At 40.6% G+C, this 25172-nt stretch overlaps 1 protein-coding gene across 1 annotated transcript in view; it reads left to right on the top strand.

Moving 5' to 3' along the window:
- Oxct1 (3-oxoacid CoA-transferase 1) overlaps nt 1–25172 on the top strand; it is a 124599-nt gene that overhangs the window by 20909 nt on the left and 78518 nt on the right. The window contains exons 5-7 of the mRNA XM_034523346.2: nt 1734–1883; nt 8488–8594; nt 11195–11255. Coding sequence (XP_034379237.1) covers nt 1734–1883; nt 8488–8594; nt 11195–11255 — 318 coding nt within the window. The remainder of the gene's footprint in view (nt 1–1733; nt 1884–8487; nt 8595–11194; nt 11256–25172) is intronic.

The raw sequence follows: 25172 nt of genomic DNA, 5'->3' as shown, positions 1-25172 counted from the left end.
TGTGTGTGTGCAGGTATGTTCACTCCATAGCGCACTAGTGGTAACCAGAGGGCACTCTCAGGAGTTGCTTTTCTCCTTCCACTGTGGGTTCTGAGGATTGTATTCAGGTTGTTAGGCTTGGGTATTGTCTTATTAACTTTTCTATTGCCATGACAAAACACTAGGACTAAGGCAATTTATAAAAGAAAGAAGAGGGTCAGAGTCCATGACCATTAAGGTGGGGAGCATGGCAGCAGGCAGGCACTGGAGCAGTAGCCAAGAGCTTACATTCTTATCCTCAAGTAGGACTCAGAGAGAGCTAACTGGGAATGACATGCACTTGTGAAACTTCAAAGCCCATCCCCAGTGACACAACTTTTCCAACAAGGCCACACCCCCAATCCTTCTCAAACAGTTTCACCAACTGGGGAACCAAACACTCAAATATGTGAGTCCATCTTAGGGTTTCATTGCTATGAAGAGATGGCATAACCATGGAAGCTCTTATAAAGAAAACATTTAATCAGGTCTGGCTTACAGTTTCAGAGGTTTAGTCATCATGGTGGGAAGCATGACAGTGATGGCATGACATGATACTGGAGGAGCTGCTGAGAGTTCTACATTTTGATCCCTGGGCAGCAGAAGGAGATCACGTCACATTGGGTGTAGCTTGAATATAGGAGTCCTCAAAGTTCACCTCCAAAGTGACATATTTCCTCCAATAAGGCTGTACCTCCTAATAGCACCACTCCCTATGGGCCGAGCATTCAAACATATGAATCTATGGGGGCCATTCCTATTCAAAACACCTCAGAGCCTATGGGAGCCTATGGGAGCCTATTGGGGCCTATGGGAGCCTTTCTCATTTATAGCACAACAGGTGGCAAACACATTTACCTGGTGTGACATCTTACTATTCCACTCCCAGCTAGCTATTAGCAGTCACTTTGCCCACATGTCAGTGCTTGCTTGGCTTTGAATTTTCCTTGCTTAGATAACCTTATCAATAAAACATTTATGAAAGTTATGTAAAATAAATCTTAAAGTAAATTTGAACTTTTCCTTAGATACAGGCAGTTTCTCAGAAAACTGGGATGTGTTATTCTAGCTGGGCTGCCTTGTCTGGCCTCAGTGGGAGGGGATGCTCCTAGCCTTGCAGGGACTTGATGTGCCAGAGTGGGGGGATATGGGGGGTCCTACCCACTCTGAGGAGGAAGAGAAATGGGGAGGGATTGTAGGAGGGGGTGGGTGGGAATGGGCAGTGAGTGGATGCAAAGTGAATAAGTAAGTAAGTAAATAAATAGCAAATATTTTCTACTCTGTCTGGCCTATTTATTGCTACTAATGAAAAAAAATACTTAATTTACACTTACACGTGATACATGGTAAAAGAAAATTTAGCATTTAAAAAAATACAGAGCTAAATTTACATAATTAAGTTTAAAGTTTGATTTCAAGATATTCAAGTAGACATTGGTAGGATGTTAAGAGACCAGTGTGGGGGGAGGGGCGAGTCTGGAGATGGAAAGCACAACTAGACACATGAACAGTTACATTTGAATGTGGGTTGAGAATGGGATGGTTATTGTCTTTTAATTGATGCCTCAGTTTGGCGATTCACGAGCACGTACATGGCTACATGCTTTCCATGTTGGTGAGCCTCTAGAAAGTGGGACCCACGTCTAACAGTGTCTGTGCTCCCTGTCCGAAGTGCACTTTGTGGGTTTCTCACAGTTGTGGTTGCTCATTCCTAGGGCACACTTGCAGAGAGGATCCGTGCAGGTGGGGCTGGAGTCCCTGCTTTCTACACCAGCACAGGGTATGGGACCCTGGTACAAGAAGGAGGATCACCCATCAAATATAACAAAGATGGCAGTATTGCCATTGCCAGCAAGCCACGAGAGGTAAGAAACTCCCCACCCACGGGACGATACGAAACTAATTTCCCCAAGAGATTCTGTGTGGACTCATTTGATAGCGACCTTAGTGAGATAAACAGTCATTCATTTTCTAACAGGTGAGACTTGTAGTTAAACCTGGGTGTCTGCTCATTCTTAAAACAAACCACACAGAGAAATTAGAATAAGAGAATTATTTATACATTATACTATAATTAAGGTTAGTTAACTAAATTTCTGAAGGAAGCTATAGTCTATATATAATATACTAACTAGGGTTAATTAACTGACTTTCCAAAAGGCTTTAACAAAAGTGAGAACATTTACCATTGATTATTATGTTTCTATTAAAATAAAAAGACCCAAAAGTTGTTTACTGTATATTGTGTTAAGCTCTTGTGATCAGACATGACTGAAAGAAAATAAAGTAACAGAAGAAATCTTAAATTTATCTGAGAGCTTTTAAACAGGCCACAGTTATAATCATATAATGGAAGAAGGAATTCGAAGGATCCCTTTCATTATTTTGTATCTTTTTTTTCTTTTTTTTTAATTTTATTTACATTTCAGATGCCATCCCCTTTTCCCATTTCCCCTCCCTAGAAAACCCCTATCCCATGCCCCCTTTTCCCTTTTGCTTTTATACATTTTTTAAAATGTTAATCAAAGGCTTTATAAGTTTGGTAATGCTCAATCAGAAGTATAACCCAATACCCACCCAACCTAGATATATCTTTGACTGGTGGAGACACATGAACATCTGCCTCCATGCCCCCCCTTCTCTTTCTCTCTCTCATCACCTAGCTTCACCCTTCCTGTTAAAATAAAACTTTTCTCTCAAAATGCAATTAGAGCGCAATTATTCCTAATTGTACCAGTGAGGTACAAGATAGTCCTAATACCCAGTCCATCATTTTGTTGACTAACCAGAACCTCTGTCATCTCTCCTAACTAAAACTCTTAGTTTTAAACCTGGCTTTTTTTCTTGGCTTTAGAATGAATGTCAGCTGAAAACCATCCACTCAGATCTTTTCTCTCAAAGTAAATAGCCAGGATTGGCTATGAGACTATAGGTCTTCAACCCCATCAGAAATCCAGAATGACTGAGTTAACTAAAATTATGGGAAGCACAAAGCATAGCTTCTAAAACTTAGCCAATTTATAGAGACTGCTGAACACCTGGAAAGCCCCTATACTACTGAATGTTGGAACATCTGATCTTCAGCCTTCTGGCCCAGAATCATCTGACAGACCTTAGTGCTGCAGAATTATTAAGGGCTGATTACTCTGTCTAGGCAGATATAATCAGTCAACTATTCTGCAAGTGTGTCCTTTTCTGGACAGTAATTTGTCTGTAGATGGAAAGAGGCAATTCTTGCCTAGTGGAGTAACTCCACACAACTGGAGTAACTCCAAGGATGCTCAATTTCTTCTTAGAATCCACGACAGGAAGCTGTCAGGAGCAGACAGGTCTCTAATCAAAATGAACATTAATATAGAAATATTTGTAATGTCAATTCTATGGACTTCTGACGTTTTGAAAACCAACTATCCATGTAAGGTAACCTGGACTGTTGTCTGTTCACTCCTCTCAGCTATTTCTAAATAAAATATGGAAAACACCCTAACAAGAAACTCAAAGCCCTGAATTTGCTATAGTCCCTTAACTCATAGGCTAACCGTCCCAAATTAGTTAAAAAAGTTAAAGAAGGACTGGGTCTAAGCCTTGTATTCCTAAATGTGTTATACAGGCACAATGCCCATGAGAGTATCAATATTCATCTCACTTTTATATCAATAAGAAGCTCATACCAATGAAAACCTTACATTTGAAATCAAAGTAAATTTTATACCATTTAAGAAATTATAACTTCATCTTGATATTAATTATACAGATTTCTACCAATTGGTTATGGCTATGAAATAAGTCCTAGCTAATCCTCCCTGTTCCAACAAAACCACTACTTTTTCCTAGAAAGACAGCCCAATATTTACCACCTTAGTCCCCAAGCCCAGGGAATAGGGGTGCTGACTCTTCCTTAACTTCTTCAAGCTGATTAAGGACGTTGAGATATTAGAAGAGGGGTGGGGGGAAGAGTAAATTGATAAGCCTCTGATGCAGTGTCTTCACTGCATCCAGATGGAATTCCAGGACATCGGAGGTTTGGGCAGGTCTGCTCAGCTTGCTTGATGAGTAGATACACCAAGGCTGTGTATTCTGCAATATACACTTTTCAGATCAAGTTTTAGTATCAAGAAAAAAATTTTTTTTTTCCTAGAGGGCTGACATTTTTTTTTAAAGATGTTGGTTCTAACAACTTTTCTTTTTTTTTCCCCTTTTTAAAATTGGTTGTAATATTTACATTTCAACTTTTATCCCCTTATCCCATTCCCCCCACTACCCAGGAACCCCTTATCCCATCCCCCCTCTTTGTGCTTCTATGAGGGTGTGATTTTCCAGTTTCTATGATGCTGTTTCCATTAACATAAATTGCCTCCTAAATTTCTAAATCCTTCCCTTTGTGTTATTAAATCTCCTATTTTTTCTTTTTTTCTTTCTTTTTTCTTCTTCTTTTCTCTTTTTTCTCCTTTTTTCCCCTTTTTTCAATCTCTTTTGTTTTTTAAATTGGGTATTATATTTACGTTTCAGATATTATCCCCTTACTCCACTTCCTCCCACCACCCAGAAACCTCCTTTCCTGTTGAGAACCGCACTAGTCCCATGTTCGTGCGGCCAAAAATGTCACGGCCCGAGAGCAAAATGTTGAGGCCCGGGCTGCCGCTCCAGTCCGTGGGTCAGGGTTCAGCAAGAGAGAGTGAGGGCGGACTCGAAGAATGGAGACCAGACAGAATGTGTTTCAATCCCGTTTATTCTTCAGTCTCTCTTCCTCTCTCCAAGTCCCAAGTCCTAAGTTTTTAGTCCTTAGTTCCTAGTGCCTCCAAGTTCCAAGTTTCTTCTTCCAAGTGCCAAGTGCCTAATGTCTAATAACTAACTCCAAGTTGTTCTCTCTAACCTAATTCCTAGTTCCAAGTTGTACTCTCTGAAGTGTCTTCTTCTCTGTCTCCTCTGTCTGCTGTGTCTCCCTAATGTCTCTGCCCTCTGCCTCTGCCTTTTATATGTCTCACTTCTAAGCCATGCCTTTTGGTCACGCCTTTAATCATGCCCTTAGGTCTTGTCTCTAAATCTGATCTCTACACTTCTAAATTACACACCTTTAATCTCACACACCTTTAATCTCAAGGTATCTAAACCAAGATTATCGGAGTGTGCTCAGCTGTTGTAGGCTATTGTAATCCAAGTCTCATGTCAGGGTATATGGCTCAAGATGGCTGCAAAGCTGATAGCCGCTTTCTGCTACAAGTCGGCCCCCAACACTTTCCCATCCCCCCTTCTCATGCTTCTCTGAGGTTGTGCCCGCACCTACCCCCCCACTACCCCCTCCCCACCCTTACATTCCGCCCCCCGCCTGTGGCCTGTGTTCGTTTTTTATGGGACCAAGAAACTCCTCTCCCACCTGTGCTTATTATTTTGTATCTTAGACATAGCTCAGCTTTTCTTTGACTGGCCTGTGGGGTGGGATGGGGGGATGGGGGACTTCAGAGTGAGCAAGTTTAGTCATATTAGACAACAGTAGATCTCTAGATAGAGTATTTGTCATAGATTTGAAATAATTTTAAAAAGTACACAGCCCAATACATTATTCTGAATTTAAAAATGTCTTTCTGTTCTCTTCGTCTTGGTGACTCAAGGAAGAGAGTCTCTAGTGGTGGATGCAACAATGCTGGGCTCCACCTCCAGGGAGATGAAGTAGCCAATGAGGGGGTGCCCGGCAGTACTTGGAATGGAGTGCTGCTGGCTCTGTTGCTGTTCTGGGGAGACAGGAGGCCAATGATCATGCCCCTTACTGTCCGACATTTGTCCCCAGCTGTCTTTCATCTGGAGTTTTGCTTCTTTTCTGGGAGTGATCCATATTGATTTAAGCTTTAATTCAAGTGTTTTTATTTATTTATTTATTTAGCCTTTTTCACTGCCAAATTAGGTTAAAAAGTTTCTTGATAAAAGAAACAACAACAACAAAAAATCAATCCCAGGAACCTAATGAAAATAAAGCTTAGGAGCATATGATAAAAGTACCCTGAGAAATTAGATTAATATTCTGATAGCTTGTTAGAAAATGCAACATTAGCATACCCCAAGAGACTGTGGAAGGCTAGAGTCTTTTCTATCTTTTCATTTGTGTCTGGAGCCTGGTGCATGAATTTAGTACCTTTGTAACTTTATGTAAAAATCAATCTCTCTGCCTCTCTGACCTCTCTCTGTGTGGATCTGTTCGTCTGTCTCTTTTCTCTCCATCCCTGCCTCCCTCAGTCTCTGACCTCCATCTCTATTCTGCCTGTTGTCTGCTCACATGGCTTAGAGGTCATTCACTATGGTCAGAAGCGAATGGAATGTATATGAATATGATGCGTTCCAAGCTACATCTTGTAAAGATAACTCTCACTATTGAGCAGTATGGAGGCCCAAGTTGGGAGGCCGTGCATTGATCCTGGTGGGAATAGACAGTGGCTGGCATAAGGTGGTGAAGTAGTTTGTGCACAGTGATTAGAATTAGGTCAGGTGTTGATGGTAGAGCCACAACATATGACACAGAACACAGGAAACAAGATTGCTGTTTATTGAGATAGGCAAGGCATGGGGTAACCAAAGACCTCAGTCTGTTGGAGAAGACGTATACCTAAGTACAGGAGACTCAAGAGGAAGTGCTTGGAGACTCTGGTCAGAAAATTTATCGAATAGGACTCATGGCGTTCTTGTAGGTATTCACACCTTATGACTAGACAGTGTCCTTGGCCACTGTGTGGATGGAGAGCTCCTCTTTGACAGTTAATGGCTACCCAGAAGAGGAAGAGCTGCAGTGGGAGATGGGAGGGGAGGTCCAGAGGAAGTCCGTGGAGCCTGCTGCTTTGAAAAATAAAAAGAGGGAGCAGCTGGGTCAAAGGAAGAAGTGTGACTAGAACTGAGCAGTAGTGTGCAGATAACGAGGTCACTGGAAAACTCTTATTGGAGTGGACTCAAGAAGAACCTAAAGATGAACTGGAGGCCACACACACCATTTGAAGTGAGCACAGCAGTAAGCTTGGTAAAGCTAGTAGCTTCTGTCTTTGGAGATTAGAACAGGCAACACTAGGTAATGTGTTTAGAAAATACTTGTGTTTTCTATGTCTCAACATTCATCACTGGTGGATTGTTTTTTGTTTGTTTCCTTTTGTGAAAGCTTTGTTCTAGAGGTTTGGAAGCTCCACAGACCCAGGCTCCTCTTGATCTCCCAGAAGTCCTCTTGCCTCTGCCTCTCAAGGGCTTGGATTGTAATCATGTGCCACTACCTGCCTCCCCATTGACATTCACAGTGATGACTTCTGAAATACACAGACCTTTAAAATAACTATGTATGTCGATGTGCAGCCAGTGTCATATAATTTCATATTAGTGAAGTCTTTGGTGCTTTTCATAGCTCATGTTTTCTAGCTAGAAACTGAGCTATTGTTGGAGAAACTTTACGAAATAGTCTGTTTGAAACTCTGACTTTAAAAGTAAGGCTGAAACCTCAGTGACCAAGTATATGAGATCCCAAGTTCAAATCTCATCCTCCCCTAAACAAAGCAAAGCAGAAAGTAATTGGACCCCAGGCTGAGTTGCAAGCTTCTAGAAAATGCATCCATTCTGTTTTCCACTAGAGGGCACAGTAGGAAAGCGGTTGGAGTTCTGCCTTCACAGGGCTGCATTTAAACACAACAGATCCAGCCCTCTCTAGCCCTGTTTCAGTTCTCTCTTTAATTCCCAGAGGCAGCTCTCCAAGGGGAAAAGACAGGAAGGACATAATGGCAAAGGAGAGTTTTGTTTTTATATTAACTCCCAAAAAGGCAGTAAATGTTTAAAAAAAAAACAAAAAACAAGTCAATAGCATTGTGTTATATCACTAAACACTAAAGACTAGAGATGTTCAATTTGTTAAAACCAGCATTTAAAACGGAAATCAAGAATTTCCTATGAGCAAATGCAAAAATCATACAGAGATTTTATGTGAAGAAAATCCATCAAAGGAGGTAAATGAAGATATTAATGAAAGGAGGCTTGCATCGAGCGCACAGTAGGTAGACATGACAGTTCCTAGTTTACTTTCTTGTGATCACCGATTCTCTCAACACTAATTATGGATCACAGTTAAAGAGAAACAATAGGTAAGCCATTTTGTGTAACTTACACATCTTAGTTTGGAGGGGGTAGAAGGAAAGAGGGACTGTATTCCATTGGCTCAAAGGTAACCAAGGCGCACAGTCAAATGGATATTAACACGCTTGACCACTTGTGGAGGTTTGAGTTTCTCAAATGTACCAGACTTGCACTTACTGTGGGACTCTGCACATCCTCTTCCTGAAGCCTCCCTGGACTATTTTGAGAAAGCCTTATGCTACTGAAGAAATCTCTTGAGATGCCTCTCCCTGCAAAAGCTGCTGTCTGTCGCTAGGCTTCTGTTCCTCACATGTGCCTCTTCAGAGCACTGTCATCTGCACCCTCACAGATGCCTGACAACTCATTTGTCTCCTGCAGGTGAGGGAGTTTAATGGTCAGCACTTCATTTTGGAGGAAGCCATCACTGGAGATTTTGCTTTGGTGAAAGCTTGGAAAGCAGACCGGGCAGGAAATGTGATTTTCAGGTACTGTAATAGTTAAACAAAACAGAAGAGAACACAACAAAACATACTGTTGTAGCCAGTCCACCTGTTCCTTGTCTGTTGAGCCCTCAGCCTCACCTCCTACCTTGGGTACCAAGGTAATACCAGGAGCTATAGCTCAGGTGCAGGGCTTGCTTAGGCCCTGTGTTCTAGCCTTAGCACTTCGGATAAAGAAATTAAACAATGTGAATGTAACAAAGCAATGTGTATAACAAAGACTCTGTTTTCTAAATTATGACCAGAGAAATGGATATCATAGTGAGATGCTGTCTGACCGTTTTAAAATGGCTTTCAGTCATACACACCTGCATATGTATATGTGTTCAGAAGAACATCTGGTGCCTGCTGATGGTACTGCTGATATGCTAGACTTATTGGCTTGCTAAATAATTGGATACAGGGCTGGGATGTAGCTGAGTTGGTAGTGTTTGCCCAGCATAGCCCAAACCTTGGGTTTGATTCCCCCCCACCAGGTATGGTATTACATTCCCAGCAGTTGGGGGTAGTGATGGAGGTAGGCAGATCAGAAGTTCAAAGTCATCTTCACTGTATAATGAGTTTGAGGCTAGCCTGGAATACCTGAGACTCTGTTTAAAAAGAAAAGGATTGATGTACTCTTGTACACAGCTACATACAAGTATTTTTTTTTCCATCTGTATTTTCAGTTGCCAAGAGTGTTTTCTTAGCAAACATGAGATCAGCCAGCAGTTATCTTTTATTTTAATATTGTTTTTTTTTTTAATATTGTTATTTTTAAACAGTGTCTTAAAATGTCAAAATTTCTCTGATGTTTTGGGGAAAATCGCTAATAAGAAATAATAGTTTCGGTGAATGTTTTTCTTGTGCATTTGATGTCTCCTAGGAAAACCTTCTGAAGGTTCTGTCTGAAAAGCTAATTATCTTTACAAATGCTTGTTTTCCTTTTCCGGATAGCCACAGGCCTACATGATTTTCCTGTTGTTTGATTAACCTTTGCATACTGAACTCTAAGTAATTATGAGTATTTAATGTCTTAGACTTGTAGATTAGACAGTCATGTTTTGAAAGTTGGGCCATGTTGATTCTGTATATAAGAAATAATCTACATGATCTTCGTCAATTTTGTTATTTGCTGCTTTAAACAAAGGTTTTTTTTTTTTTTTTAATTTTAACAGCTGTAGTTTGGCATCAAGTACAAATTATTTTTTTAAATTTTTTATTGGATATTTTATTGGATATTTCAGATGCCATCCCCTTTCCCCATTTCCCCTCCCTAGAAAACCCCTATCCCATACCCCCTTCTCCTTTTAAGCACAAATTTTTAGTGGCACTTTCATTGTTATTTGTTTGTTTATTTATTTATTTATTTTTTTCTGAGATATTGATGCTCTGATTCCTTATATTCTGGGCTTTTAGCATACAACCACTTTTGGGAATTCTAGGCAGACATCTGACATCTTGGTGCTTTCTTTGACCTTTAGCGTGATGTTTGTGGAGTGCTGATGCTTTATAAACAACAACAACAAAACAAAGATGAGTGAAGTTATGTACCCAATGACAGTTAACTATTTATAGTTAACTGAAGGTATTTATAGAATTTCTCCCTGTGCTCTGATGCCTGGCTGTGCTTTCTGTAGACTTAACTTGGGCCCTTGTAAGCTGCCCATATGTAGGTGCTGCCAGTCAGTGGTGTGAAGTGAGAGCTCTCAGCACAGTGCTCAGATGCTCTAGATGCTTAGGATGCAAATCTCATTCACAGTCACTGTGATCCAGACACCACAAATTTGCTCTTCCAAGGACTCAAGGACTCCCTAGGAGGGCTCACTCAGCACCAGTGAGTAGTTCCTATCCTGTCAGCTAGCAGAGGCCCCTCTTTAGAAACACTTAGCATTTTCTCCCTTTTTCTTTGCCCTTTCTGGTGCTGGGGGTTGGAACCCAGGGCCTGGTGCACACCAAGTAAATGCCTTACCGCCAAGCTACATACATCCCTGTAGGGGTCATCCCTAACTATTTCTGCTTTAAAAAAAGTTTCTCAGTGAACTATTTAACTCTGGGAACAAAGTCTATTCTTAGTTAAAAAATTAGAGGAGTTTAATTTCAGGTATTTATGAATACCCACTTTATTTTTCTGTGTAACAGCTATTGACTAAGCAAGAAGAAACTAGTCGAACCCGGGGCCTGGTGCACACCAAGTAAATGCCTTACCGCCAAGCTACATACATCCCTGTAGGGGTCATCCCTAACTATTTCTGCTTTAAAAAAAGTTTCTCAGTGAACTATTTAACTCTGGGAACAAAGTCTATTCTTAGTTAAAAAATTAGAGGAGTTTAATTTCAGGTATTTATGAATACCCACTTTATTTTTCTGTGTAACAGCTATTGACTAAGCAAGAAGAAACTAGTCTTTTCCTTTCACCTACTATAAAAATCAGACAGACTCAATGAAATGGCCATGAGTCCTTTCACGTTTAAAGATAGGTGCAAGTCATGCACTCAAAAATTCATAGGTTCTTGGAAGACTAAAAGTCTGTGTTTTCAAGTCAAAAGAGATATATCTTGTCTTTTTAATTTGTCTCCCTCCTCTGTCCTCCCTGTCTGATACAGGAAAAGTGCAAGAAACTTCAATTTGCCAATGTGCAAAGCTGCAGGAACCACAGTGGTGGAGGTAAGAGACAAGGCTTTGAAATTAATGGGGCCGATTCTTTTGCATTAGTTTTTAGGAGGGCTAATAAGGACAAGGTTTTTGTTTTATTTTACATTTGGGGAGATTTTCTTTAAGATATAATTTAGATCTATAATAGTCAACAGCTTCCTGGTCAACTGTGAGCTCACTAGAATGCTTCGCTGTCTTAGAAAATCTGTTTGGCTTATAAAAGTAATATGGTCTTTGAATAAAATGAAATGAAAATCCCAAGATGAGTTGATAGGCAGTCATGTGTCAGTGAGTGGCTAGAGACCATCTGAGAATACATTGAGAAATGATTTTACTGTTGTACAAATATCCTAGAACATGACTTATGCCAACTAAGGTAGGTATACCATCACTGAGTTGTATGATCTTATGGGACCATTGTAGTTTCATAGGTAAGTATGTGTACAGTCATAGTTACCTGACTCTATAGTATATGGTATGGTATGCCAGTAAAGTAGGAAATCATACCACTTGAAATTGATTGGCTTCCTCAGGTAGATGCTGGGAATTTATTAACAGGAATGGTTGCATAAATAACTACTCTAATGTGTTTACTCAGAGTGGTTGAATCCAGGCATTGACTGACACCTTTGGGCATCTTAGCATTTGAAAAAGGCTTGAGATGTTTCAGAGCCCTTTAGACTCAATAGGTGCTTATACCAACCTCCTGCCTCTTGGGTTATACATATGTGAAGGAGACTTCAAAAGCAGGTATATAGGGTTGGGTTGTTGTCGTTCAGTCTGTTGGAAGCTTTCTTTGCCACCTGTACCATATACTTTGAAGGTGACTTTGAGTCAGCCTGTGAGCAGGAGCCCTCTGAATTTACTCCGTTTTTTTCTCTTGATTCTTCTCATTTTATTGAGTGTTTTTTTCCACAGTTTTTCCCCATATCTGGTCATTGGAGGTTACTCTAGTACGGTGGATAGTATCTTATACAGTGAGAAGGATCGTTGTGTTAGGTCCTATTTTTCAGATAGCAGAGACAAAGATAATTGTCTTAACTATGTTTATAGCCATATTTGGACTTGACCTTCCTGCCTCCATCTACCAAGTGTTTGAATTCCGTAAATCATGCACCAACATGTGTTACTCAATTATATAACAGTTCATTTATGATAAATGTTTTATATCAAGAAATAAGCCAGCATGTTTTTGAATAGGAGAAAATCAAGTCACCTTTGATATTATTTTTACCTTGTATAGCTAACAGTCTTACATTTAGAGATATGTTTTCTCTCTCTGATGCATTCAATACAGACAGCCTGGTGACACATAAAAGCAAAAAAGTGAACGGCAATGTGCGAACACCATCACATCTATCTTTCTGAAAAGCAGCAACCATTTGGGTGTTTCCCCATGAAGCTGCAGCCTGCTTGCTTCTGGTTGTATCTGTCTGGCCCTGTGAAAGAACTGGGTGATTATTTAAGAGAGACAGTAGAAGTGGGCACACATGTTGGCACACAAGCCAGAAAGATGTTTCTCTTTTTAGCCCCAGACTGTTATTTCTGGACCTCCCTCTCTCTGAGTGGGTGAAGTTGTCCCTGATGAACTTCACAAGCTAATGAATAAAACCAGTCCAGAGTGACTCCTGGGTGTTGCATTGCACTTGAACAATGAGGAACAGCAAGGGCTGTTTAGTCTCCTGGGCTGGCTCATTGGGTCTGTTTGGGTCTGTCTCAGGAAGACTCTTGTCAACCTCCCAACTCCCCATGACACCCTGTCCCAGCCGTCTGTGTGCACAGCACGCTCAACCGCGTTCTTTTCTCTGTTTCTTTTTCTTTTTTTTTCTTTTTTTCATGCTTAATATAGAAAACCTAGAGGAGGGCAGAGAGTGCTTCACTTAGGAGACTGCAGATAAGGCAGCCTGGAGCGCACTTACACGTGTTGTCAGAAAAGGTCGTCTGACTCACCACCGAAGGCTGCCAGTGCTGACTGTAACTGAAATAACCTGTTTTTTTTTTTTTTTTTTTTTTTAATTTTGTGTGTGTGTGTGTGTGTGTGTGTGTGTGTGTGTGTGTGTGCCATCAGCCTGTGTTTAAGTTGGTGTTATAAAACAAAGATCTACAAAACGCCCTTTCAACTAACTTAGTTACTTTTCACCTTTAATTACAATAAATATATTACTTTTCATTACTCTTTATATTTACATATATTGATAAAATTGCCTATCAAAAGAATTGTTTGCATCAGAGGATAATAGTGATATACAAATATGTACACACCACCTGCTTGGCTTACAAAGATTGAAGACCTATGAATTGTCTATTGAATATAAGAGCCTGCCTTCTTCCCAGAGGCAACCACTATGAGGATAATTATATGTTTTCAATCTCCCTCTTTTGAAAATCCTGTGTCATAAGGATCTCCAAAAGTGTATTTTCCAAAATAATATTCTAACATTTCTTTTTGTTGTATCTGTAAGAGCAAAGCTTTGAAAACTGTGACTTCATGTTCTGTACCACTGACAGGCAAACCCCATCTCTTTAGGAGGGTGACTTGAGGAAAAGATTAGGGGACATCTGCCATCCTCCAAGCTGACACATGTTGTGTCTGGGTAGAGAGTATGGAAAGGCAAAGACTGAGGCGCAAATGACATTGCAAAATTATGTTTAAGATGTATAGCTGTGACTGTATTTAACTGTAAGCAGAGGCTGCAATTAACTCTCCTCAGCCCAACGCTTGCTGCAGTTGGGTGTCCATCACCCTTCCTGCCCCATCTACATCTCCATCTCTTCCTCGCCCGTTTTATTTTGAGCCAAGTACCAGATAATATGTCTCAGCGATGTTTAAGACAAATTCACCCATGCTCTGAAATTCTAGCATGCCTGGCACTTCTCTGGGTGCTACAAATTCATCCGTGAACAGAAAGGAGAGAGAGCTCTCTGCCCCAGGGAACTTTTAGTCTCATGGTCCAGACAGGTCATACAGAGTAAATAATGGAAACGGAGAATGTGCAACAATGTTGTTAAACATGAGAAAACTAGGAAATGTCAAAGAAAGAAGCAATTCATGAACAGAGTGTTCAGTGAAAAGCTACATTGTGATGACTTTTTTTTTGTTTTTGTTTATTTGTTTTGTTTTGGTTTTGGTTTTTTTCAAGAAGGGGGTTTCTCTGTGTAACAGCCCATAGCTGTCCTGGAACTGGCTTTACCAGCCTGGCTTCGAACTCACAGAGATCCACCTGCCTCTTCTCCCAAGTTCAGGGATTAAAGGCATGTGTCACCATGCATAGCCAGGATTTTCAATTTTTTTTAACCTTTATTTTTATTTCATGTCTATGATTGTTTTGCTTTTGTGTATCACATGCATTCAGTGCCTATAAAAGCCGGATGAGTGCATTGGATCCCTAGGAACTGGAGATAGAGACACTTGTGAGTCGCCATGTGGGTGTTGGGGAATTGAACCCAGATCTTCTAGGAGAACAACATTCTTAACTGCAAAGGCATCTCCCTAACCCATTTATAGGATTTTGAGAAATAATTTTTATTAAGAATTTTATAAGTTCATATTATGTGTTTTGATCAAAAGTATGCTCCAATTGTCTCTTCTGGGCAGGGTGGTAGGCTACAGTCTTACATGAGTAGCTTTCTTTAGACGGTAGTGGTGATTCCTTCTTCAGAGCTATGTAAAACTTAATTTTTATTTTTTGGACGTTTTATAATAGTTCCCATGAAATGTTAAGGTTTTCTTAGGGTTTGGATGGGATTTGACCCACTTAGGTTCATATTCTGAAACCTGGTCGTCACTATGAGGAAACTAAGGCCTGGCTGGAGGAATGTTTAAGATTTGGGGATTAGTGGGAGGTAATTAGGAAATGGTAACGGTTCCCTTAAGAGAGATTAACACTAGTCTTCTGGAGTGAGTTAGTCGAGGGCTTGTCTTACTCAGGGCCGCCATCTTGTTTTCTCTCCATGTTGTACTGTAATCAAGGGAACCCTCATCAGAGGCAGTACTGATGGGCTTCCTAATCTTGGCTTCTAGTCTCTAAACCTACATACTGAACACCATGTTTTTGTCTATTATGTATACGCCCCTAGTTACTTTTTTATTGGTTATTTTATTTATTTACATTTCAAATTAGTCCCCCTTCTCAGTTTCCCCTCCTCAAAACCCTATCTCCTTCCCCTTCCCACCTACTTCTATAAAGGGCCTCCTCCACCTACCCACTCACTCCTGCCTCTCACCACCCTAGCATCCCCCTATGCTGGGGCATTGAGCCTCCACAGGACCAACGGCCTCCCCTCCCAGTGATGCCAGATAAGGCCATCCTCTGCTACATATGCAGCTGGAGCCATGGGTCCCTCCATGTGTATTCTTTGGTTGGTGGTCTAGTCCTTGGGAGCTCTGGGGGGTCTGGCTGGTTGTTATTGTTGTTCTTCCTATGGGGTTGCAATCTCCTTCAGCTCCTTCAGTCCTTACCCTGACTCTTCCATTGAGGTCCCCCTGCTCAGTCCGATGATTGGCTGCAAGCATCCACATCTGTATTGGTCAGGCTCTGACAGAGCCTCTCAGGAGACAGCTATACCATGCTTCTGTCAGCAAGTGCTTCTTGGCATCAGCAGTAATGTCTGGGTTTTGGTGTCTGCAGATAGGATGGATCCCTAGGTGGTGCAGTCTCTGGATGGCCTTTCCTTCAGTCTCTGCTCCACTCTTTGTCCTTGCATTTTCTTTAGACAGGTTACTTTGTTATAGTAACAGACAACAGACAGTGAGACAGTGAGATGCGGATGAGGAAAGAATGTGATTTTGAGACTGGACTATCTTGGGTTGTGTGACTCCCTGTTCTGTTTAGAGACCTTTGCATTAATAAAGCCTCATGAATTATCTTAGCAGAAGCGATCAGAGTGGTTATTGTTTCCCTCTATAATAGAATGTGGGAACACAGTGGCTTTCAGCCAGGTGGCTTAATTACTCCAGTGGATCCTGTGGATTTGGAATTGTCACGAAGCAGAACAATTAGCGTATTGACATTAGAGACTGACTATGTTCCTGCTGCTTTAGAGAAAATGATAGCACCTTGGGGGCAGACGTGGTTCCTCTCTTCTTAAGTTGCTTTTTATTTGTTTAATTTCTGTGTTTTATTTAATGCATATGAGTGTTTCACCTTTGTCTACCTGTGCACCATTTGTGAGCTTGGCACCCTCAGAGGCCAAAGAGGGCCTCTGATCCGCTGGAACTGAAGTTACAGAAGGCTATCAGCTGCCATGTAGGTGCTGGGCTCTGAACCCGTGTCCTCTGCAAGGGTAGCCTGTGTTCCTGACTGCTGAGCTACCTCTTCATCCAAATGTCTTTTATTTTAAATCTTGAGTTTAATAAGGACTTGATACAAAGTTGCAAAAGCAGTGGGATTCAGGCTGTCTCCAGTGGACCATAAAGGACAAACATGGTGTATAAAGACTGACAATAAGAATTAATGTTTCTGTCCCCATGGGGCAAATACTTTTTGACCATACTGAGGAATTCTTCTAGAAAGATCCAGTTTCAAATATTCATACTACGCACAGGCAACAGTTGTTCACACCTGTGCAGAAGTCATTCATTCAAACATCTCTGATTGGCATGTGGAGACTTGGGATTTATGAGAACTTGGCCGAAATGTCAAACTTGACATTCAGTGTGTGAATGTCTTTCCGTGCACTTCAGTGTTAACCTGATAGAGCTCTCTGTTTCTGTTAGCCCACGAGAAGAACAAGACCATGAAAGAAACAGTTTACACTGTCAGACGTGGTGGCACAGACCTATGATCTCAGCACTCAGGGTGGGAGGATTCCAAGTTTGAGGCTAGCCTGAACTACACAGTGAGTTCAGGGCCAGCCTGGGCAGCACAGTAAGATCCTGTTTCAAAAACAAGACTGGAAAAAAGACAAGAAGTGAAATAGTATAATCTGATCTCTTGAATCCACCCTCTATCTCTCTCTCTTTTTTTTTTTTTTTTTTTTTTTTTTTTTTGCCAGTTGTATAGAACACAAAAAGGAAAGGGCAGAGAACTGTGTGCTTTGACAAGCAGGAATTCTTTTCTGTCACTGAGCGATCTCTGTGTGCCTGGAGACCCTTCCCTCTGAAGGCAGAATGCTGTTGACAGCCTTGCTTCTTTTAGCAGAGACATGAGAGGGATGGAGAGCACACGTATGGGTTGCTTTGCTTTTAGACCCATTAACTTATACCAACTTGCACTTCTTTTCTTCATAAGTTTTCAGTTATTTATGAATAAGTAACTGCACTTTTATTTTCAATTGTTAAGCCTCTCTAAAAGAAGTATCCATAAATATAAATGCTGTGCCTGTGGCCAGGTGTAGAATGTTTTGACAGAAAGCCTGCTAATATCCTAACAGAGCTACACCAAATGAGCTGTTTGTTTAGGAGACTGAAGTATTGAGAGACTGCTCATTTCCTTGAATTTTCATGACTGGTTGGCTTGGTTTAAAAAAAAAAAATGGATTCTAATGGAGATGTATTTAATGAAGACATATTGTGTTTGTGTACTTGGTGAAATTACCTCAATAATAAAATTGCTATAACATTAATAAATGTAAAATATAGACTTGCCAAAAGCATGCTATCTACTTTTTTTTATACTTAATGACTATTGTAGATTACTAAATATAAGTCTTAGCCTGATGACCATTTGCATGGAGAATGGCAGAAGAGAAGCAAGGTTCATTGATGATACAGAGATATAAAACAAAGTACTCATCTTGACACTTTATTTCTTGTTGCTTAGCAACAGTGCAGCAACTTTTGTGAGAGAGTTCCATTATCTCGGGCACAATGGACTTGGTTGCATTGTGAGGTAGAGACATCCATTACAGAAAGTGATTTGTATGCATTATCCTCCCAAAAGTTTGGTTCAGTTTCTTATTGTTAGCTCAGAGACAAAGTCGTTTTAATAATATATCAGTTTTTGATGGACTGGTGAATTTATTCTAGCTATTTTCAGCTTTTCACTTTGTAACTATTTATAATTTTCTGGGCTTTACAAATTTCTTTTTTAGTGGCTTGGGCATATAAACCTAGGTATTTAAATGTTATTAGTATAAATATGATGCTTCACTGGTTCTTAACAAGCTTTTTTCCTCTTTGACCAGGTGTAGAAGGAGGACAGAGTTCTTTATTTTATGAACAATGGCCCTTACCTTTGTTTGATATATAGTGTTCCTATTTTAGTAACCACTTCAGTAGATTAGATGAACAAAGCTTGTCAAACTCTGATTTGTTTTAAAAGAATGGCTGAATCATATTGTATATGGCTATGTTTTTCTCTGTACTATTTTCCATATGGTATAATTATTATGATTTAAAACAAAACTTATATAACCAGTGGCCTATTTTTGTACTACCTAAGAGCTAAAAACTGTTCCTTCAGTTTTAGAGGGTTATTTGAGAAAGAGAAAGAGAACCACATGATCACAGCAGTGTGTAGCTCACAGGGGATTATAGGAAACAGTAATGACATAAAAATGCTGGCAGACTCTTCATTACAACTTAATGTCCAGTTTTAATCCGAACATATTAAACACCGGTCACTATTATGCCTTTCAAAGCCAATGAACTTAGGTAGAATTGACACAAAATGGTGATAGCTGATGATACAGTATGGATCTCTGTAGCTGCAGTGATTGGCTGCAGGATTTGTAGACTTGTTTTGGAGTAGTCCTCAGGAGAGGATGATTTATATACAGTACCCTGCTTATCCAGCTGGGGCTGTCACAATCTCTCTATATTCTTGATATCTGTGTCAATAAATCTGACTTAACTGAGCTTTAATTAGATGCTGATAGACCCATTTTCTACTAGAGTCTATCATTTCTGCTTGGCTAACCCCGTATTCGTAGGCCAGTACTTATGCTCACATGGACGGCCATGAGAACAGCAACTCTGGGATTCAGGCTGGGGACTTTTCCACCTTGATGGGGTTCCACGTGAGGATGCATGGCAACCATTCGGGATTGGGGTCTTCCTGTGTATCTGCAGTTTTCAAAGGCCACCATGTACAGTTTTTAACTGACATCTTAGGGGGAGGAGAGATGGATGGTGTGGTGAGACCTGGACTATGGCTTTCAAGTTGTGATATTTGGATCCCCATTTTCCTTTCAGTTAGAAACATGTCTGTAAAATCTACTTGTGCATTCCTCATTATTTGCTGGTATAGTAAAGCCTCTAATCAGCAACTTAACCAGGATGTAGTAACATGATTTCCTCTTCAATAACAGAAAAGGCTTGAACCAATTCTGTTGACAAAAATCAGCTAGTTTATGGCTGGATTCACTTCTGCCTCCTTTCTGCCCACAGGGTGCATTCACATTTTTAAGTTTTAATATTTTTGAGAATTTCATAAGTGAGTACAGTGTTCATATCATTTCCACCTTTTCTTTCTGCTCCAACTCCTGTGTGTGTTTGTTGTGTTTTGTATAGTTATACCACACAGGATGATAATCTACCTTCCACGAGCCACAGACCAGGGGTGTCCAGTAGACTCCCCAAACCATTATAGGCATTTGCCATTATCCTTTGTTGCCTTCCAGAGCTTGAAGGTAGAACCCTTCCCTGTACTGGCTGGTTTTATGTCAACTTAACACAAGCTAGAGTCATCAGAGAGGAACAACCCTCAGTTGAAGAAATACCTCCATGAGACACAGCTGTAAGGCATTTTCTCAATGGGGTAGGTCCAGCCCATTGTGGCTGATGCCATCCCTTGACTGGTGATCCTGTGATCCATAAGAAAGCAGGCTGAGCAAATCAGGGGAAGCAAGCCAGTAAGCAACACTCCTCTATGATCTTTGCATGAGATCCTGCCCAGTTTGAGTTCCTAGCCTGACTTCCTTAGATAATGAACAGCAGTATGGAAGTGTAAGCCAAATAAATTCTTTCCTCCCTAACTTGCTCTTTGGTCATGCTGTTTCATCACAACAGTAGAAACCCTGACTAAGACAATTCCCAAAATGAAGATACCGCATACTTCGAAGACAGGACTTCAAGGAAGTTAACTGGAACCGACCTGGCAGCTTTCTCTGAGGACTGGCTCTCATAGTCTCTTGAGTTGCTATGTAAGCTGCCAAGGGAGGAAAGTAATTACTAGTTCTACTCAGCTTTGAAGCCTACAAACTCCCAAAATGGTAGGCCTGGCAAGGGAACCCCAGTGGTGCAATAGTGACACTTATTTGGGGGTAACCCACAGCAGCTGTCTATCTGGAGTTGGGTCCAACTCAATGGTTGGAAATTGATGGATTTACGCTTTCCCACCTAGGCCCTTCTTAGGACTGCTGTTGTTACTGACCTAGTGATGGCACCATACTTGGCCGGCATTTAACGTATTTTGTAACCTTTATTTTTATTTTGTGAATGGGTGTTTTCCTTTGTGTATGTCCATGTATCACATGCATCAGTGCCTACAGAGGCCAGAAGAGTACGTTGGGTCCCTAGGACCTGGACTTAGAGACATTTGTGAGCTGCCACATGGCTGTTGGAGAACAACATTCTTAACAGATAAGCCATCTCTCTAACCCATGTATAGGGTTTTTAAAAATAAGTTATCGTTATAAATTTCACACATGTCTATTATGTGTTTTGACCAAAGGCACTCTGCAATTCCTCTATTCCACTTCCTTCTCTATCTGCTCCATTACTTTTTCCTCTCAACATGAACTCCATTATTAAATTCCATGCAGTGCTGTGTGTATTTGCATGGGTGTAGGAGTAGGTACTAGAGATTAGGTGGTCTCTCAGGCCACATCACTGAAGAAAACTGACTCTGTTCTCCAGCATCCATTGATTGCCCATAGATCCACAGCTAGGGGTAGGACTTTTTGAGCCCTTCCCCATTCATGTTGGAATTTGGTTGGCTTGATCTTGTTCAGGTCTCATGCATGCAGCTCCAGCCACTGTGAGTTCATGTCTGCAACAGTCCTGTTGTGTCTAACAAATACTATTGTTTTGTGGAGATCCACTACTTGTTACTTCTACCCTACAGCTTTCCTGCACCTGTTCCTTAGTGCTGCCTGAGCCTCAGGAAGAAGGCTGTATCATAGATGTCCCATTCAGGGTTGGTCACACTACAATCCCATCCTCCCTCAAAGCTGAGCAGATAAAGGGTTATGTATTGTTCACCATCCATTGCATAAAGAATAGATTAAATAGCAATAATAGATTATGCGCTCCCCTAGGGCCTATGGCCTAGCTAGACAGCCACAGATTTTTGGCCCGGTTAACTGTACCAGACATGAGTTTCATCTTGTGGAACAGCCTTCAAATCAAATCAGAAAAGAGATGATTATTCCCATAAAATTTATTATTATACCAGTGGGTTCATATTCTCAGTGTTCTTGTAGCTTGCAGGGTTCATAGCTGAGCAAGGCCACTGATTCCCTTTTCCTAGTTAGTGTACATAGCTCCTTTAGACACTATGAAAGCTAGCTAGTAGGAAACAGGATTTCAAGTCAGTGTCAGCTTGTTTTCTTAATGTCCTGTGACTCAAGTTTGTGGTATCTATAGCAATAGAACCTTGTCATCAAGCTCTGGAGAGTGACCCAAAGCAATGGTGATAGCCTGTACAGTTTTGGGGTGGGAGACCTATTGGACCCCACTGGCCAATAACTTACTGAATATATTTTTTTTATTACAGTATTTTTGACATCTATATATTTGTACTCAAAAGTATTTATTTTGCTTTGTTGGTTCACACTTATAATGTACAAGGTAGTATTTGTTTGTATAACTTGATAGAAACTAGGTTTTTAAGGGAGATAAAATAATGGAATGGAATATTTTCATTATGAAATTTATCTCAAGAGTGCAGGAAGGTCAGAAAAATGCTCTAAGTATACTGTATTCAGCTAACATATATTCAGCATGGCACAGGGTGGTAGACACTATTTTCAACAATGGCAATAGCAAGGTAAGGAGTTATAGCCTAATAGCAATGAAACTAACAACAACAAACATAGCATCAACAAAGCTATTTATACCATGCACCTTAGGGTAGAGTACTTGAAGTCATTTCTTAAAAATAACCCACAGAGGTACATTTTATAAACCATTATTTTATAGAAGGAAGAAGTGGGGATAGAAAGCAGACTTTAAATAAACAGTATCAGCCAGTGAAGCAGTGTTCACATCCGCTCACCCTTTCGTAGTTTTGTTTTGCTTTCTTCCAAAGCTTCTATGCTTAAGCAGAAGCAGAGGATTGTGGGTGTATTTTCTTGTATCTCATTACACGTTATGCTTTTAACACTTTTATGTCACTTTTTTCTCATCAGCGGAGCCACAGAGCTTTACACAACTGAAATTTTCAGTTAACTAAATGCACCTCCAGGACCATGTTGATACTTTCATAAACACAAAATTAAAAGCTCATCCAGTAACTCTAACCTTTTAAAACACCAAACAAACAAACAAACAAACAACAACAAGAACAACAACAACGAAATCCAATATAATTAATCTCCTAAAAGCTGTAAAATGAAAGCTCTCTTGTTTGGGAAGCTAGACTTTCCCTTCCTATAGACACTCCTCATAATTACTAAAAGAATCAGTTGAAAAAAAGAACAATCAACAAGTCATCTTTAATCCTTCAGAGAGCTGATTTCACAGGACAAACCACTGCCCTCAAGTGAGGAGACAAACAGCACTAGAGTCCTGACCAGAAGCCTCCATGAAAACCACCCTTGGAATAGGAACAGTGAGTAGACTGTTGGAGGTTCATGACATCAAGTCAAAAGCTACAGACATGGGAGGCCCATTCTTAAAAGAGGCCATACACTTCTACAGTTTGAACTGTTAGATCCTTCCTTGTGCTTCTGTAAAGAGAGGGAAATGTAACTGTTGTAGTATATGCCCATTGTATTCTGTTTCTAACCAGGCCTGCCCTCTCGTGACCTGTAAGGGGTGGGAAGAAGTGTAAACATCCTGTTTTAAGGCATTTCTGTCTCTGAAAGAGACATGTTTACCATTTTAGACCATAGACCATTGCAATCTGAACATGGGAGTGACCTGAAAACTTGAAGTTAGTAATTGGATGCTGTCTTAGTTTGGATTTTTATTGTTGTGAAGAGACACCATGACCAAGGCAACTTGTATAGAGGCAAACATTTAATTAGGGCTGGCTTACAGTTTCAGAGGTTGGGTTCATTATCATCATGGCGGGAAGCATGACATCATGCACACAGGTGCTGGAGGAGCCAAGAGTTCTACTTTTTTATCTGAAGTCAGCCAGAAGGGGAGTCATCTGCAAGCAGGTAGGGGAAGCTCTGTTAGGCACTGGGCAGAGCCTCAGCATAGGGGCCTGAAAGCTCACCCACACAGCAACTCACTTCCTCCAACAAGGCCACACCTCCTAATAGCACCACTTCCCATGGGCCAAGCATATTCAAACCACCAGATAGGATGTTCTCGGTAGTTTTATGTCAAATGATCACAGGCTAAAGTCATCTGAGAGGAGTGAGGCTCAATTAAGAAAATATCTTCATAAGATCAGGTTGTAGGCAGAACTGTAAGGTATTTTCTTAAGTAGTGATTGGTTGGGGATGGCCCAGCCCATTGTGGGTGGTTCCACCCTCGGGCTGGTGGACCTAGGTTCTGTAAGAAAGCAGGCTGGGCATAAGATAGATGGTAATGATAGTCTGTACTAGGATCAATAGCTCTTCTGGGTTTTGAATTTGGGACACTAACCCTTCAGGAGCCCTCTTCATGTTTTGTTCTTATTGCTATAGATGTTTGCATAAGGTGGCGGTTAAGGTCGTTCACTGGGTGTTTGACATAATTTCTCATGGCTCAATGGTCCAAAGGCATTGGTATGAGGGTGGAATGGAATTAATGTGAAAATCTGACTGCCCGAAGCCAAGGAACCTTAGGGGAAAGTAAGTCAACTTTGTCTTGGCTAAATTTTGCTAGTTCCTACTTGGAAACATCTTTATTTTCTTTTCATAAAATTAAGACTTTTCTCTATATTTTTTTCAGCCTATAAAACATTAAATGTGTTTCTGCAGTGTCTCCAACTATTTCCCCAAAGAAGGATACATTGTTACAGAAAAGTTTATATTAACAAATCTATTCTTTCACTTCATATTGTTTTCCATCTTCACTGTTTTTCCTGGTGCTTTATGAGAAATCTTTTTGTGATCACCCCCTCCCTACCCTACTGCTATGGTGCGTGTGAGTTCTGGCAAAATATATGTTGCTACATTCTTATCTATAAAAGTAATACCCACAATGACATGTAAAAGTAGAATTTTGAGCTCTTCTTGACAACATGAATATAATATTTTCAACATGTTTTTGATAATTTGGTAGGTTAAAATCCCACCTTGTAGTTTTAACTCTGTGCCTTTGATGACAAGGGAAGGTGATTATTAAGCACGTGCTTGCTTGCTCGGTTTCTCTGTCTTTGTGAATTTACTGGTAGAGTACTACTATCTGGCTTGCTCTGGTGCAGCATCCCTAGCCACATCATGTCTGGAAGGCAGTATTTCACAGCACTTCATCCCATCCTCTGGTTCTTTCTCTCTGCTTTTTTTTTTTTTTTTTTTTTGGTGATATTCTCTGAACCTTCCTGGGAAAGAGGTTGATATCGATGTCCTGTCTCCCACCAAGCACTCAAGCACTCACCGTTGCTTATCCTCAGTGCATTGTCTGGTTAAGGGTCTCTGCATTAACTGCTACCCACTGGAAAAAAAGCCTCCTGACCAGCATTGAGAGTAGCACAATGTATGTGTATAAACATAAAGATTTAGAAGGAACTTTGGCAACAGGACCATTTGGCAAGGCAATAAATTCCTCCTATAGCCCTGACCTCCCAAGCCATGGGCTTTTGACTAGGTTTATTCAGTACCATGAGTTCCTTCCTGTAGAGCATGGCTCAGTGAGAAAGCACCCCATCCTCCATTAACACCCCACTC

The sequence above is a fragment of the Arvicanthis niloticus genome, chromosome 19 (assembly GCF_011762505.2).
Source record: "Arvicanthis niloticus isolate mArvNil1 chromosome 19, mArvNil1.pat.X, whole genome shotgun sequence".
NCBI classification, from domain to species: domain Eukaryota; kingdom Metazoa; phylum Chordata; class Mammalia; order Rodentia; family Muridae; genus Arvicanthis; species Arvicanthis niloticus.
Note: the sequence above shows the minus strand (reverse complement) of the source record. Positions and strands in the feature narration are given on the sequence as shown.